This window comes from Anolis sagrei, chromosome 1, assembly GCF_037176765.1.
Source record: "Anolis sagrei isolate rAnoSag1 chromosome 1, rAnoSag1.mat, whole genome shotgun sequence".
Classification (NCBI taxonomy): domain Eukaryota; kingdom Metazoa; phylum Chordata; class Lepidosauria; order Squamata; family Dactyloidae; genus Anolis; species Anolis sagrei.
The window spans coordinates 57,051,436-57,067,632 of NC_090021.1; the positions used below are offsets into that span (position 1 = coordinate 57,051,436).

Below are 16,197 nucleotides of genomic sequence, written 5' to 3' on the forward strand. Positions count from 1 at the left end.
AGATGTAATGCCAAGCCATCTTTTTATGGTCACTTTCCTTAGTTCCTTCACAGGTTCCAGACAAGGAGAGAAAACAAGGGATATTTCCAAATTTCCCAGTAACTCTCAGGAAGTAAAAGCAGTCCTCTGTAAATATTGGTTGGCTACAAGCATGTCAGAGGGAGGCAAAGACTTGGTGGCTAGCTACCACAAAAAGTCAGGTCACTACAACCACATCTAAAACTTTCTGTGACAAAAAGTCTCTATGGCTGAAGCAGATGGATGTGAACTTTATAAAACTAACTCAGCCAATTTAGATTTCCTCAGGAGCTTATTCAGAAGAAATACAACTGCCCTAGATTTGATGTTGTGTTGTATAACCTATGCAAAAGCATATAGAAAAAAATTACTGTATTCTGGGTATTCACAGGAACACTGAATGGCTTGATCTTTAGCAGTTCATTGTTCCTTTATTTATAAATCCCCTTTCTTTTATAGAAAAAGAGATGAAAGGATTCTGCATAAGACATTTATATATAACCTCTTTCTTACATCTGCCTCAGAATTTATGTAGCAGCCTAGTTACACAAGTGATCAACCACATTTCCTCGTAACAAACACAATATGTGAAAGGCAATTTTCCCTGGACATCTAAATATGGATTAGACTGTACTGACAAGCTTCTGTTATACCGAATGCTAGAGAGTTTGGTTTAACAGAACCGTGTCAGTACAATCGAATATAGATTATAGGGCATACATTTTATCTTTACATTTTAGAAATTTCCAGGAAACAGGAAAGTGACACTGCTATGTGAGTGAGACTGAAGAGGGGGTGGCAGGGAGGCTGCACTTTTAAAAACAATGCCTATTGTGGGCCTCTTGTCATATTTGTTGTCTAAGCAAACCCTAGGAAATCCATGGCATCACCACAAGTTAACAGGTGATTTGAATCTAGAAAGGCCATCACTCTTCAAACAGGCATACAAATAGAAATGTCAGTAAAACATAGGAATGTTACATTCACATTTAACAGAAATTATTTGTTCTTTTCTCAAAAGATGATTTTTTTTATGTGTGTGGAAATAGTGCTTGTGTCTTTACAACAGACTAGTAATGACATCACAGCTACCTGACTGATGAACTTCCTATTTTAGCAATGGGTTGAGTTCTTTCGATTCCATATTCACTACAGAATAAAATGTCTTTGCAGAGTATACTGGTCAACAAGGACTTGTGAGTATCATTAATCATTTTTGTCGTACATATTATATATCTTTGTTATGAATTGTATATGTTTCATGTAACTATGTAGTACTACCTTCAGCCATTATGTATGTTCCCTTCGGGATCCACTTTTTAAGAGCACTGTTAGTTGCCTGAAATATTGAGCTTTTTGATAAATGAGTAAGTTTTACAAGCTTGATGTTTCCAGCTGACAAACTGTATGTATGTATTAATAACATGTATTGTTTATAGACCCAACTACCTGATGAAGACTCCTGTGAGTCAAAACAGGTTGAATGTTGGAATCTACTCTTGTGTAATAAAGAAAATAGGACATTTACTGTGGAAGGATTTGGAGTCTTCCCGTCTGTAGTAAAGACATAAGCACTATTTTCACACGTGAATAATTTTTTCATCTTTCAAGAAAAGAACAAATTATTTTTGTTAAATGTGAATGGAACAATCATATGTTTTACTTACATTTGTATTTGTATGTATACATTGAACTTCTGTGTGTTTAGGTACATTTACATCACTGCGATTAATGGATATTGGTCTTTTTTAGTTTCAAGGGAATCCATTTTCCTTTTCACACAGGGCAAACTTAAGGGTCAAATGGAATGGTCTGGGGGTGAATGGACTCTGTGGCATCTACATGACACATGATATTTATCTTTCCATGTCAAAAAAGTCACAAGTTGTGGCATGGCCATTCTGCTTTCTCTGGGCTTGGGCAGCCGGAGGACAAAGGATGACACTTTCACTCTGTTGCTCTGGGCTTGGCAGCAACCATAGGCCATGGAACTGGTTGTCTCTTAATGCATGCAGGATAGCAGTCAAAGTGACAAAATGACCAAAGAAGGGCGGGGAAAATGAAGAGAATGATTCCTCCTTTCTTCCTCATCTCTTTCGGTTGCTGGCCATATGAATTTCAGTAGTGCTGATCTCAAGTACCTAATTCCAGATCAGCATCACTATTTTTGGCATACATAGATGGCCATGCAAAATATGAATTGATGTGCAGAAAATGCTGTTCAAATTGTATGCATAAGTCCTGAAATGCAAAGATTCCTCCTAGTTTTGAATTTTTTCAGAAAGATCCCTACACTTCAAAAACATGGCTTTTGATTTTTTTTTTCAAATTTCTGACATATTTTTCTTCCCATACCTAGAAGGCACATGGACACACAAAAATGAAGATGAAAGGTGATTCAGAGCCTAATTGTTGGTGACTTTGGCAATGATGGAATCAGATTTTTTTAAATATAGATAAAATTTTCTGATGTTATTCCAAATTATAGATAGGTGACCAGAATTTTGGAATAAATATTCAACCTCTGTATCAGGCAGCATAAGAGTATAAAAGAAAAGAACAAGTCTCAAGTAGGTTACAGCAGAGTTTACAAACATTTTTTAGCTGATCGAATAGAATCACAAGAGCACAGGTTACAGGAGGGTAGATTTTGATTGAATCTTAGAAGAAACAACTTTCCAGTAAGACTGGTTTTACAATGGAACTGACTGCCTAGAGAGGTGTAGGGTCTGTTCCTCCTGACATCTTAAAAAGAGGCTGGAAAACAACCTGCTGGGGATGCTGTACCTGAAAATGCTATACGGAGCAGGGGGTTGGAGTCAATGGGGCTCCTTCAAACTCTATGGTTCTATGACTCTATTACAGAATACTGTCATAAATCCTTTTGGAAGAAGCTACTCTATTCATTATATGAATATCCCATTTTACTTCAAACAGTGTGATTCATGGTCATTTTTCCCACCATGTTTATACACACAATTGCTCTGTGGTGGTAAGAGATTAAATATTCAACTGTCTCCTAATGAGTTTCTGAGTCTAAGGCCCCATCTACAGTGCCATATAATTCAGTTTCTGAATCCAGATTATCTGCTTTGAACTGGATTATATTGCTGTGTAGATAAATACAATCCAATTCAAAGAAGATAATACGGATTCAGAAACTGGATTTATATGGCATTGTAGGTCCAGCCTAAGTGGGATTTGAACATGAGCCCAACTTTCTAACTATCATATCTCTACACAAAAAGTATAAACTTGTTAATGTATTCTGCTACCTGTCTGAGCAACTGTTCTTTTCCAAAAGAACAAGAGCCTATTTTCTTGGGGAATTAAGATGGGAGAGAAAAGGCTATTTTCTTGAGGAATGAAGACTGCTAACTCTTCAGTAATAAATTACATTGTAACAGAATCTATCCTGCAGAAATAATTCAAAAATGACCAAGTTCCTCGCGGCAGCTTCTTATTTATGCATGTCACATTCATCTATGAGCATTTGGACTGAAAAGTGCAAGAATGACTCAGATCCTGCTTTGAGACTCTGGCTTTGACCACTTGTTCCATTTAGCTATGTAGGACACACAAATCAATCTGCAAAATGCTCACTGCATACATCATTTGGAATTAGGAACCTGGACAGTGGCTGGGATCATTGAAAGGTGGAAGAAGTAGTAGTAGTAACTCTGAACATGTTTGCTTTACTTGCTGAATAATCACCATAGAAGTTCTGTGCTTTCTTATCCAATGAGCTAAAATGATTCCGTGTCTTCTAAATGGCTAAACCTGTTGAATGAATGCAGTTTGGCACCACTTTAATGCTATGGAATCCTGGGAGTTCTATTTTTAAAGGGTTTCAGCCAACAAAACTATCACACTGGCAATGAAGATCCGCATAGTTAAAGCAATGATATTCCCCGTAGTGACCTATGGATATGAGAGCTGGACCATAAGGAAGGCTGAGCAAAGGAAGATAGACATTTTGAACTGTGGAGTTGGAGGAAAATTCTGAGAGTGCCTTGGACCGCGAGAAGATCAAACTACTCCATACTCCAGGAAATAAAGCCCGACTGCTCATTGGAGGGAAGGATAGTAGAGGCAAAGATGAAGAAGTTTGGCCACATAATGAGAAGACAGGAAAGCTTGGAGAAGACAATGATGCTGGGGAAAATGGAAGGAAAAAGTTAGAAGGGCCGACCAAGGGTAAGATGGATGGATGTTATCCTTGAAGTGACTGGCTTGACTTTGAAGGAGCTGGGGGTGGCAATGGCTGACAGGGAGCTCTGGCGTGGACTGGTCCATGAGGTCACAAAGAGTTGGAAGCAACTGAATGAATAAACAACAACAACAGCCAACAAATGCTGGTGCTTCACCAAACTACGTCTCCCAGGATTCTACAGTACTGAGCCATGGGAGTTAAAGTGGTAACAAACTGCATTCATCCAATAGTGTAGATAATACTCTCTGATATAAATTGTGATATCATTTTCCATACTTTGGCTCCTGGCAGGACCAAAACATTTTGCATTTCTTTTATGCAATGAGCATCTATATAAAACTGTGTAAGAAGCTCTCTTTTTTAAAGTAAATTATTTTAAATCATTTTGTTAAAATGGGCATAAATGAGAATGTTAAGTTTTTCTAGTACACAACAGGAGAATGCTAGCTTTAAAAAGTATAAGATATACATGAAGTTTTGATAATGCAGTTGAAGAGAGGTACAAAATAAATTCTGGCAAGGCAAGCTTCCGTGCTATTCATTCTCTCGCTTTCCAAGAGAGAAATGAAATGTGCTTCCTGGACTTTATACTCTGCTCTCCTCACCAGCAAAGAAAGGTGGTACAGAATGATCCCTTCCTCTGGGCACTGGAATGTCTCACTTCACTAAATTGGTCAGCCAGCTGATTAATGAACAGCGATGATGGGCTTCCAGAGCCCAGTTAAGTCTCAGCCAGAAAGGGCACACAGGGTAAACTAAGTGTATTAGAAATTCTGGGCAACACAGAGGATATAGCTGTAAGACACTCACTTCTTATTATTTTCAATCTTGTACTTTAACCTTTTCTTTCTAATTGAAAGGGCAGTGTAACAAATTGGTCAAAGTATGGGGTTTTCATTATTATTTGTTGTTTTCTGAATTTTTGTGAATTACTTAGCAATAAAACTGTCAAATAATCATATTCACATAAAAAGTAATTAAAAATAACCAATGTATGACATGAAAACCAACTGGCTTCCAGGGCTGACAACTCAGGAAAAAAATCCAGAAAAAGAAATTAAGGATTCATGTCATGACACAGAAGAAAGAGAACATTTGCATAGGAAAAGAAGCCAACTGGCCCATTTGTAAGTTATCTCCAGTGTTGTTTGGGATGTCAAAAAGAATTCTGGCTGTGAAATACCACAACTTATTTATGCTTAGCTGTCTGGAGAAGTATATTAGAGGAAGCATCCTGAACTAGGACGAGCATAAGAGAACAAAAGGGGGAGGGGGTCAATAAAACAAATGAAATTTGTTTCCATGGGCTACACTATGAAGGATCAATTTCAATTGGTAATAATTATGAAAATTACTACATTGCATTTGCACAATTAAGATTGTTGCTAAACCCCAGAAAATGCTGTACATTGTATGACAGAAATGTCCAAACAGTGAAGAACCGATACTATATAAGGCATGGAGCTCACAATATAAAGAAGATTAATTAAGTGTAAAGTTAGCTTTGCAGAATATAGTCCATGAGGAAATGAATACTTGAAAACAAGCCTTAGAAAACATCTCAGCTGGCACAGGAGGATAACTGGCCAAAGATTTTCCAGACATATAACAACTTTTCTGAAAACCCCTCAGAACCTCTTTGCTATCACAAGATATATATTCAATTTTCATTAGTTTTCATCTCATTAGACTTTTAGTACTTCCCCATAGGCAACCTCTATCTTCCACATTGTACAAAGACAATAAGTTTCTGTCTCCATTTTTTCTTGATGCAAATCTGACAAAATCCCTTTACATGGTATCCAATTGTTCTGCATCAAAACCCATTGGGCTCTTGAGACAGGGATGCTGTTTTAAAACATTGCTTTCAATGGGATCCAATTATTCTGCATCTAAACCGATTGGACCCTTGAGACAGGGATGATGTTTTAAACCAGGGGTCCCCAAACTAAGGCCTGGGGGCCAGATACAGCCCTCGTTCAGGGTCAACCTAAGTTTGAAATGACTTGAAAGCAACAACAACAACAATCCTATCTCATCAGCTAAAAGCAGTCCCAAACTTCCCATTGAAATACTAATAAGTTTATATTAGTTAAAGTTGTTTTTCATTTTAATTATTTTTTTCCTTGTTAATTTTTTATTGTGTTATAAGTGAAGTTTACAGTGAAAGTGAAGAAACACATTGCAGTGATATAGTGCAGTGAAAGTACAAAAAGAGAGGGAGGGAGAAAGACAAAAAAAGGGGGGGTTGCGACTCCCCATTGTCCTCCAAAGAAAAATATTATTCAATAGAAATATTTATCTTCTGTTTGTCTCTTCCAGTTTATCTTCTTCAATTGTTGTTTTACTTACATCGGATAAGTCTATGATTAGTGTTATTCCATTACGTTGAATAAAGTCTTTGAATCCTTTCACTTTAATTATTGTATTGTTTTTAAGTGTTTTTTTTTTTGTACTACAAATAAGATATGTGGAGTGTGCATAGGAATTCATTCTTTTCTTTTTTTCAAATTATAATCCGGCTCTCCAACAGTTTGAGAGACTGTGACCTGGCCCTCTGTTTAAAAAGTTTGAGGACCCCTCTTTTAAACCATTGCTTTCAATGGGATCTAATTTGACTCTTGAGATAGGGGTGATGTTTAAAATATTGCTTTCAGTGGGATCGAATTGCTCTGCATCTAAACCATTGAGCCCTTGAGACAGGGATGCTGTTTTAAAACATTGCTTTCAATGGGATCCAATTGTTCTGCATCTAAACCCATTGGATTCTTGAGACAGGGATGTTGTTTAAAACATTGCTTCCAATGGGATCCAATTGCTTTGCATCTAATTCATTGGACTCTTGAGACAAGGATTATATTTTAAGCCATTGTTTTCAATAGGATCCAATTGTTCTGCATCTAAACCCATTGAACCCTTGAAACAGGGATGATGTTCTTTCTCATCCATCCAATGCTATGCAAACCGGTTTTTCAAACATGTATGTTCAAAAATGTACTTGGGAAGAAAATATCTGAATGCTAATTGAAAAACATTATTGGATACAGATATAATCATTATTTCTAACAGTTTAAATCAACTTACCATCACGGAGAAAAAGGCAAACTAAATGTGGAATGTGCATATCTTGTTGAAAAATGATCAAAATGGCAACAGAGCCTCCAAATCTTCACAACTGATGATGAAAAAAACCAACAGTGGAGTAATTGGATCACAGAAGAGATAGTGTTCTTTGAATAATTGCTTCCATTACTGGTAAACCTATTAAAAAGAGAGAGAGAGAAAGATTCATTGATATTTGAGCCATGTTTCCAATTTGAATGCCAATACAAAACAGCAAATGATAATTGGCCACCTTGGAAGCAATATTATTAAAAGATGCTACCTAAATAAACTCTGATCATGCTTCTCAGGTCTGCACAAAATCAAATTAATCTAACCTTACTTTTTGTACTAAGCTTCTGTTATTTAATTTCTTTTACACATTCAAATATACTCGTTTTGTTGTACTTGTTGACAATTTAGTATTTTTTTCATTTTTAATGCACATATGAATAATTGTATGTAAAGTAGAAAACTTCACCAAACTGGTGGGGAATCAAGAAAAGTTCTTCCTATAATTTCTTTGGTTCTAAAATGTTCTGCTTTACAAAATAACTACAGAAGATCTTACCAATATCAAGGACTCAAATCTAAATTTTCTGCTCTAAGAGCCACCTACATACCTATCCCATATCCCCAATCCTCATAATAAAACAAGTAAAAAACAAAACACTTTCTTCTCAATTTTGGTACTTTTCTGCAAATTGAAATGTCACTTTTAAATTATTTTTAAATGTTGATAATCTGAGTAATGTGAGACTGCATTTTTTGTGTATACTGGCCACTTAAAACTTAAGTGGTACTTGTCTACCATCAAAAAGGATGTTGTTGATAGAACTCATTCCACTTCTATTTGAATCAGTTGCCGTCTACCACCTGCCACCTTTCCACAAAAATCTGCTCTGGGGTATTGACTCTTTTGAATTAATCTGAAGTGCAGGAAGAGGCAGAAAAAGGGAAATTTCTATTACATGAGTGGATATCCACTCAGATGTGGGATTTTTTTTCCGTGTCAGGAGCAACTTGAGAAACTGCAAGTTGCTGCTGATGTGAGAGAATTGGCTGTCTGCGAGGATGTTGCCCAAGGGATGCCCGGATGTTTTGATGTTTTACCATCCTTGTGGGAGGCTTTTCTCATGTCCCCGCATAGGGAGCTGGAGCTGACAAAGGGAGCTCATCCACCCTTTCCCCAGATTCAAACCTCTGACCTGTTGGTCTTCAGTCCTGCCGGCACAATGGCTTAACCCATTGCGCCACCGGGGGCAGAGCTCTATAAGAAAAAAAGGGATTGATGTAATCAAGACTAGGAATCATGAAATGATTGAGCAAAACATTATGGGAATACTGTGACAAATATTTAATATCTGAGTAGGATATTATAGTTATTTTCTTCTATTTTCAATTCTCTATGCTCATTACAGTGTAACAGGTTCAACTTAATCATTGCCTCCTAATATGGTGAGAAAGAAAAGACAGATGTTTTCAATTTGTGCTCATATCTTCTTGCACTCTTTCATTAGTGTTCTCCAGTTCAGACAGAAAATATTCATATGTTATGGAAAGAGCTGTATTGCCCATCTTGGTATTACTCCTTAATAGCAGCATCAATTCACTTAAATAAAACAAAGAATTAAAAAACAAAGAAAGATCTGAAGTAAATATTGAAATAAACATGCCGTATGCCTGCATGGATGCTAGAGGGTTCTTCAAAACTCTTCCTCAGAAAATAAGCTGTGACATCCATCAAAGCAATGTTTTGTCCTAAAGAGTTGTAAATGCCAAACATTATACTCATACACGAGTGTTGTGCTTGGCTTTCCCTAAAAAGTATTGGAATTTGCTTCTCTAGTACTTGCAGTAGTATTTCTAGTATGGGCCTGGTTTTGCTCCTCTGAGACAATTACATCCTTTTAATTTCTGCCAACATAAAGAAACTTGTATTTCAACAGTAATTCACTAGTTGTAATATCATCAGCCTTTCCATATATGCTGGGGGAAACCATTTCTACCAAAGGAGAAGTTGAATGAAAAATCACAGTAATGTTATGATATAGCAGATTACTGATTTTGGATTAAGTTTTAACAGAAGGAAACCACACATACACAATGTATGTAGGATGTTTTAAAAAAAATTGAAAGAAACACATCTACATGCTCACATGCACAGAGCTTCCTTGAATGTGTGCATGAGCCCACATTTTAGCATATTAATCTATTTATTTCACTTCATGGGGTAGGTGCAGGGGCGACTCAACCCATTACGCAAAGTAAGCATTTGCAGTATAGTTGATTTTGCCCAGGTGCGTTCTTGAGGCACTCTTGGGGGAAAATAGACCTTGACAAATGCGAGTTGTAGTTACTGGAATGTATAGTTCACCTACAATCAAAGAGCATTCTGGACTCCACCAGTGATGGAATTGAACCAAATATGGCACACAGAACTCCCACGATGAACAGAAAATATATATCAATGATTAGTTGTTGTTTTTTTTGGGTGGGTGGGGGGGGGGCAAAATACTGTTTGCTTACCATTGAAAATTACCTAGGGTCATTTCTGGGTAGATGAAACAGTAAGAGCTTCACGAGAAACAAGAGGCTGTGTCATATGATGACATTTCTACCTTGCTGCAAAGCAACAAGTCAGTAAAACTCTCAGGGCCCTTCCAGACAGGGCCAAATCTCATGTAGGTAAACCCATGACTCAGTGCAGGATTTAAGCCTCTGTTGAAAGGCCCTTATTTTGGACCAAATCCCTGAAAATGTCCTGCCTGCTTCAACTCTTTCTAGGAACAAGTACTAAGAGTGCTGCGTGTTTAGCACATGCTGGAACACTTTCAATCTTCAGGTCAATGTTCCTGGATAAATTTCCCTTGCTTTTGGTGAATCCTAGTTAATATTGAACTGGGATTTTGTTCCGTCTTCAGTGTTTCCATTATCTGAATTTTTAAGTGGGGCAGTACACGTACCTTCTCTTTACGGGACATGCCAGTAAGTATCTACCTTAAAGGCAAAATAAAAGCTGAAATTCAAAGTACACTGACTAGGGAATATCATACAGTAGAATCTCACTTATCCAACCTTCGTGCATCCAATATTCTGTATTATCCAACACAATCTGCCTCCCACTGTTTCAATACATTGCGATGTTTTGGTGCTAAATTCGTAAATACAGGAATTACTACATAATGTTACCATTGTAAAACATGATGTTTTGGTGCTTAATTTGTAAAATCATAATGTAATTTGATGTTTAGTAGGCTTTTACTTAATCCCTCCTTATTATCCAACGTTCTGCCGGCCTGTTTATGTTGGATAAGTGAGGCTCTACTTATATTTACTTCTGAGCAAACTTGCACAGAAATATACTGTCAGGTGCTGTGCAGTCCTGACACTGCCACTTTGCAAGCAGGTGACAGTTGTTTAAGCTGTTGGCAAGTCCTTGTAGGACAAATACATTTCACAAATATGTCCTTTATCCAAGAAACAAGCATCCTATTTTATTTAAATCAGCACAACACCAGATATTTTCAGAGAGCAGATTCTTCAGCTTATGTAATTCTCTTTCTCTGAACTGGAACAATGTTCTGTAGTATTGGAATTAGAGTGTCACAAAGATATGTCTCCATTTTCTGTGGAAAGCTGGAGGATATGCCAGACAAATGCAGAAATAATGCCAAGTTCACTGTATTTGAATCTTGGCCCTAGTAACATTTAATACAGCAATTGCCTGCAATAATTAAAAAACCCTACAAAATGGAACTCTAATGCTATAGCAATGCAGGGTCCTTACTGTGCAGAAATTTGGTTATTTATTTGTAGATAAAAGCAGCATATCCTGGTGACTCTTTGAAGCCAAGCAGGGTCAGTCCTGCCTAGCATTTGGATGGGAGATGAATATCAAGTGCTACATTCCATATTTCAGAAAAAGAAACTGCCAAAGCCACCTCTGAGTATTCCTTTCCCAAGAAAACCCAAAGCAATTCATAGGTTTGCCATAAGCCAGCAGGTGACTAGGAGGCATGTGCAAACACACAGTTCAGATATTATGATTCTGGAGGTATTATTATTGCAGTTTGAGACTTCCAAGCTGTTGAAATTATTTTAATGTGGCTCCATTTGACATCTGCACCTTGTGCTATTATATTTTAGGAAATCCAGACAGTGTCATTTGACTTACTGAAAAGAGTGGAAGTTGTAAACATCAATAAGCTAGTTTTATAACCCCTAATTCACAGTCTTGCATATATAATCTAAAGATCATAGACAAACCTATTTCCGTTTTTGGATTTGTGCATTGTTTCACTATGTTTATTGTCCTCATAAAATGACTGTATTTGTTGATCACAGATGGCTGTGGGAAGATCATTTTGTCTCCTCAGAATTCCCTCACACTCCCTAAAAAGGAATTAAAACAGAAACTTTTATGAAGGCTGCCTTTATTTTCACCAATGAAAGGTAGTTCATTCTCACCTACTAACTTTCACATCCAGGAAGAATGGACAGTGAATAGCATACTCCTGGCTTTCAAAACATGCATAAAATATTTAAAGGTAACCTTTCAAAAATAATAAAATTCCACTTATTTGGAGGAAGAAAATATTATGCTTGATGTTTTAGGGTGTTTGGATACTCCACCATCCTGACATATCCAATTTTGTCATGATAGTTAACTTCTGTGACAATGCTCAGACAAGCTCTTAGATGGCCTTGCAATTATACCATTTTTTCTTTACACCAAAGGGAGGGGGGTATGATGTAATTGCATTTACAAGTTGAGCATGGTCTTATCAGCAAATCTGAAACACTCCAAAATCTAAAATTGTCCAAATAGAGAGCTGAGGTCCCATCTACAATGCAATACAATGCAGTTTCGTAATGCAGACGGAACCTGACATAATGGCACCTTTCCTTTCTGATGGTTCAATGTAAACAAACTTTGTTTCATGCATAAAGTATTTAAAATATGTAAGTATGTATGTATAAGGTATATATGAAACAAATTAATTTTTTGTTTAGACCCAGGTTTTATCTCGTAACACATCTCATTATGTACATATATGCAAATACATATTGCAAAATATGAAAAACTCCAAAATTCAAAATACTTCTGGTTGCAACCATTTTGGATAAAGGATACTCAGGTTTTCTACACCTTCTAATTATTTCTTATGGCTAATGAGTGAATCCTCCAGCAAAGGATCACCGCCTTGTTGTGGCGCTGGAGCTTGAGCACCCCAATGATGTCATGAGCGAAACCGTGAAGGGCCACCCAAGACGGGACGGTCGTGGCAGAGAGGTCAGACCAAGCGTGATCCCTGGGGAAGGCAATGGCAAACCACCCCAGTATCCTTGCCAAGAAAACTAAATGGACCAGTACAACCAGAGATATGTCGGTATGCCATTGGAAGATGGGACTCCCAGGTCTGAAGATGGCCAAAATGCTACTGGGGAGGAGCAGAGGATAAGTTCAACTAGCCCCAGATGTGATGACGCAGCTAGCTCAAAGCCGAAAGGAAGGCTAGCGGCCGACGGTACTGGAGGTGAACGATGAATCCGATGCTCTAAAGATCAACACACCATAGGAACCTGGAATGTAAGATCTATGAGCCAGGGCAAATTGGATGTTGTTATTGGTGAGATGTCAAGACTAAAGATAGACATTCTGGGGGTCAGCGAACTGAAATGGACTGGAATGGGCCACTTCACATCAGATGACCACCAGATCTACTACTGCGGACAAGAGGAACATCGAAGAAATGGAGTAGCCTTCATAATTAATAAGAAATTCGCTAAAGCAGTGCTTGGATACAACCCAAAAAATGACAGAATGATCTCAGTTTGAGTGCAAGGAAAGCCTTTCAACATCACAGTGATCCAAATATACGCCCCAACCACAGCTGCTGAAGAAGCAGAAGTAGATCAGTTCTATGAGGATCTGCAGGACCTACTGGATAATACCCCAAAAAGAGACATTATTTTCATTACAGGAGACTGGAATGCCAAGGTGGGAAGTCAAATGACAACTGGGATCACAGGCAAGCATGGTCTGGGAGAACAAAATGAAGCGGGACGCAGGCTGATAGAATTTTGCCAGGAAAACTTGCTGTGTATAACAAACACTCTCTTCCAACAACCTAAAAGACGGCTTTATACATGGACTTCACCAGATGCTCAACACCGAAATCAGATTGACTACATCCTTTGCAGCCAAAGGTGGCGGACATCCATCCAGTCGGTGAAAACAAGACCTGGGGCTGACTGTTGGGGTTCAGCCTGAGTTTGAACTTGAACCTGATTCTCTGTTTGTTCCTCCTGATGCTAATGAAAGTATATTTACTGATGCCAATGGACATGTACCTTTTGATGCCAATGCTCCTGAAATTAGTGAGGAAGAAACTGCTGTAGGTTTGGAAAATGCCAATGTTCCTGAAATTAGTGAGGAAGGAACTTCTGTAGATTTGGAAAATGAAAGTACCAGTGTTCATGAGAATGTTTCAGAGGGAGACCTTGAACTTTCCCTCCCTTCTGCACCTGTTAACTGTAATGACAACAGAAGGGGCCAAATTTGGGAAGACAGAAGTAAATCACTCAGTTTGCGTCGATCCTCCCGAATTCAAGAATTAAAAACATTGGCTTCAAAAAAGAAGGGCGGTTCACGGAACCAATTCTTGAATTTTAATTGCCTTACACCGGGCTGACTGTCTCAGTTCAGGCATCGTTTCAGAATTGATGAAGACCTTGGCAGTTCTCCCGGTTCCCTGGCCATAGTTTGGGAAGATTTCTAGGATATCAAGTACGGTTAGTGGATTGCTAAAAGGTTCCAGTATTTCACAGTGAGGCTTTTGGTTTTGCTTTGTCCATTTAAATTCATGTTTGCTGATTTTGCTGTGGCTTTTGACTTGCATTTTATCTTTATTTTGTAACCATTTTTCTTCAATAAAAAAGGATTGTTTTTCACAGCCAAGTGTGGTGGATAGTTATCTTAGGGCCTCGTTCCCTGCTCTGGATTGCAACACTGACTGTAGTTCAGATCACAAACTTCTTATTGCTCAATTTAGAATAAAACTAAAGAGATCAGGGAAAATACACAGAGCAGTTAGATATGATCTCACTAACATTCCTAGCGAATATACAGTGGAAGTGAAGAACAGATTTGAAGGACTAGATTTAGTAAACAGAGTCCCAGAAGAACTATGGACAGAAGTCTGTGACATTGTTCAGGAGGCGGCAACAAAGTACGTCCCAAAGAAAAAGAAAACCAAGAAGGCAAAATGGTTGTCTGCTGAGACACTGGAAGTAGCCCAAGAAAGGAGGAAAGCAAAAGGAAACAGGGATAAGGGGAGATATGCCCAGTTAAATGCGCAATTCCAGAGGTTAGCCAGAAGAGATAAGGAACTATTTTTAAATAAGCAATGCATGGAAGTGGAAGAAGACAACAGAATAGGAAGGACAAGAGACCTCTTCCAGAAAATTAGAAACATTGGAGGTAAATTTCAGGCAAAAATTAGTATGATAAGAAACAAAGATGGCAGGGACCTAACAGAAGCTGAAGAGATCAAGAGAAGGTGGCGAGACTATACAGAAGATCTGTATAGGAAGGATAATAATATCGAGGATAGCTTTGACGGTGTGGTGAATGAATTAGAACCAGATATCCTGAGGAGTGAGGTTGAATGGGCCTTAAGAAGCATTGCTAAAAACAAGGCAGCAGGAGACGACGGGATCCCAGCTGAACTGTTTAAAATCATAAAAGATGATGCTGTCAAGGTGATGCATGCCATATGCCAGCAAATATGGAAAATACAAGAATGGCCATCAGACTGGAAAAAATCAACTTATATCCCCATACCAAAAAAGGGAAATGCGAAAGACTGCTCAAACTTCCGTACAGTGGCCCTTATTTCTCATGCCAGTAAGGTAATGCTCAAGATCCTGCAAGGAAGACTCCAGCAATACATGGAGCGAGAGTTGCCAGATGTTCAAGCTGGGTTTAGAAAAGGCAGAGGAACGAGAGACCAGATTGCCAATATCCGCTGGATAATGGAGAAAGGCAGGGAGTTTCAGAAAAACATCTATTTCTGCTTCATTGACTATTCTAAAGCCTTTGACTGTGTGGATCATATTAAATTGTGGCAAGTTCTTGGTGGGATGGGCATACCAAGCCACCTTGTCTCTCTCCTGAGGAATCTGTACAAGGACCAAGTAGCAACAGTCAGAACTGACCACGGAACAACAGACTGGTTCAAGATTGGGAAAGGCATACGGCAAGGCTGCATACTCTCACCCAACCTTTTTAACTTGTATGCAGAACACATCATGTGATGTGCGGGGCTTGATGAATGCAAAGCTGGGGTGAAAATTGCTGGAAGAAACATTAACAACCTCAGATATGCAGATGACACCACTCTGATGGCCGAAAGCGAGGAGGAGCTGAGGAGTCTTCTAATCAAGGTGAAAGAAGAAAGTGCAAAAGCTGGGTTGCAGCTCAACATCAAAAAAACCAAGATTATGGCAACAAGAATGATTGACAACTGGGAAATAGAGGGAGAAAATGTGGAGGTCGTGACAGACTTTGTACTTCTAGGTGCAAAGATTACTGCAGATGCAGACTGTGGCCAGGAAATCAGAAGACGCTTACTTCTTGGGAGGAGAGCAATGTCCAGTCTCGATAAAATAGTAAAGAGTAGAGACATCAGACTGGCAACAAAGATCCGCCTAGTCAAAGCCATGGTATTCCCTGTAGTCACCTACGGATGTGAGAGCTGGACCTTAGGGAAGGCTGAGCGAAGGAAGATAGATGCTTTTGAGCTGTGGTGTTGGAGGAAAGTTATGAGAGTGCCTTGGACTGCAAGAAGATCCAACCA

At 38.4% G+C, this 16,197-nt stretch overlaps 1 protein-coding gene across 6 annotated transcripts in view; it reads right to left on the minus strand.

Moving 5' to 3' along the window:
• CHRM3 (cholinergic receptor muscarinic 3) overlaps positions 1 to 16,197 on the minus strand; it is a 270,852-nt gene that overhangs the window by 203,343 nt on the left and 51,312 nt on the right. For all 6 annotated transcript variants that reach the window (XM_060753873.2, XM_060753874.2, XM_060753878.2 and 3 more), the window contains exon 2: positions 7,316 to 7,492. In XM_060753873.2, coding sequence (XP_060609856.2) covers positions 7,316 to 7,355 — 40 coding nt within the window. In that variant the 5' untranslated portion in view covers positions 7,356 to 7,492. The remainder of the gene's footprint in view (positions 1 to 7,315; positions 7,493 to 16,197) is intronic.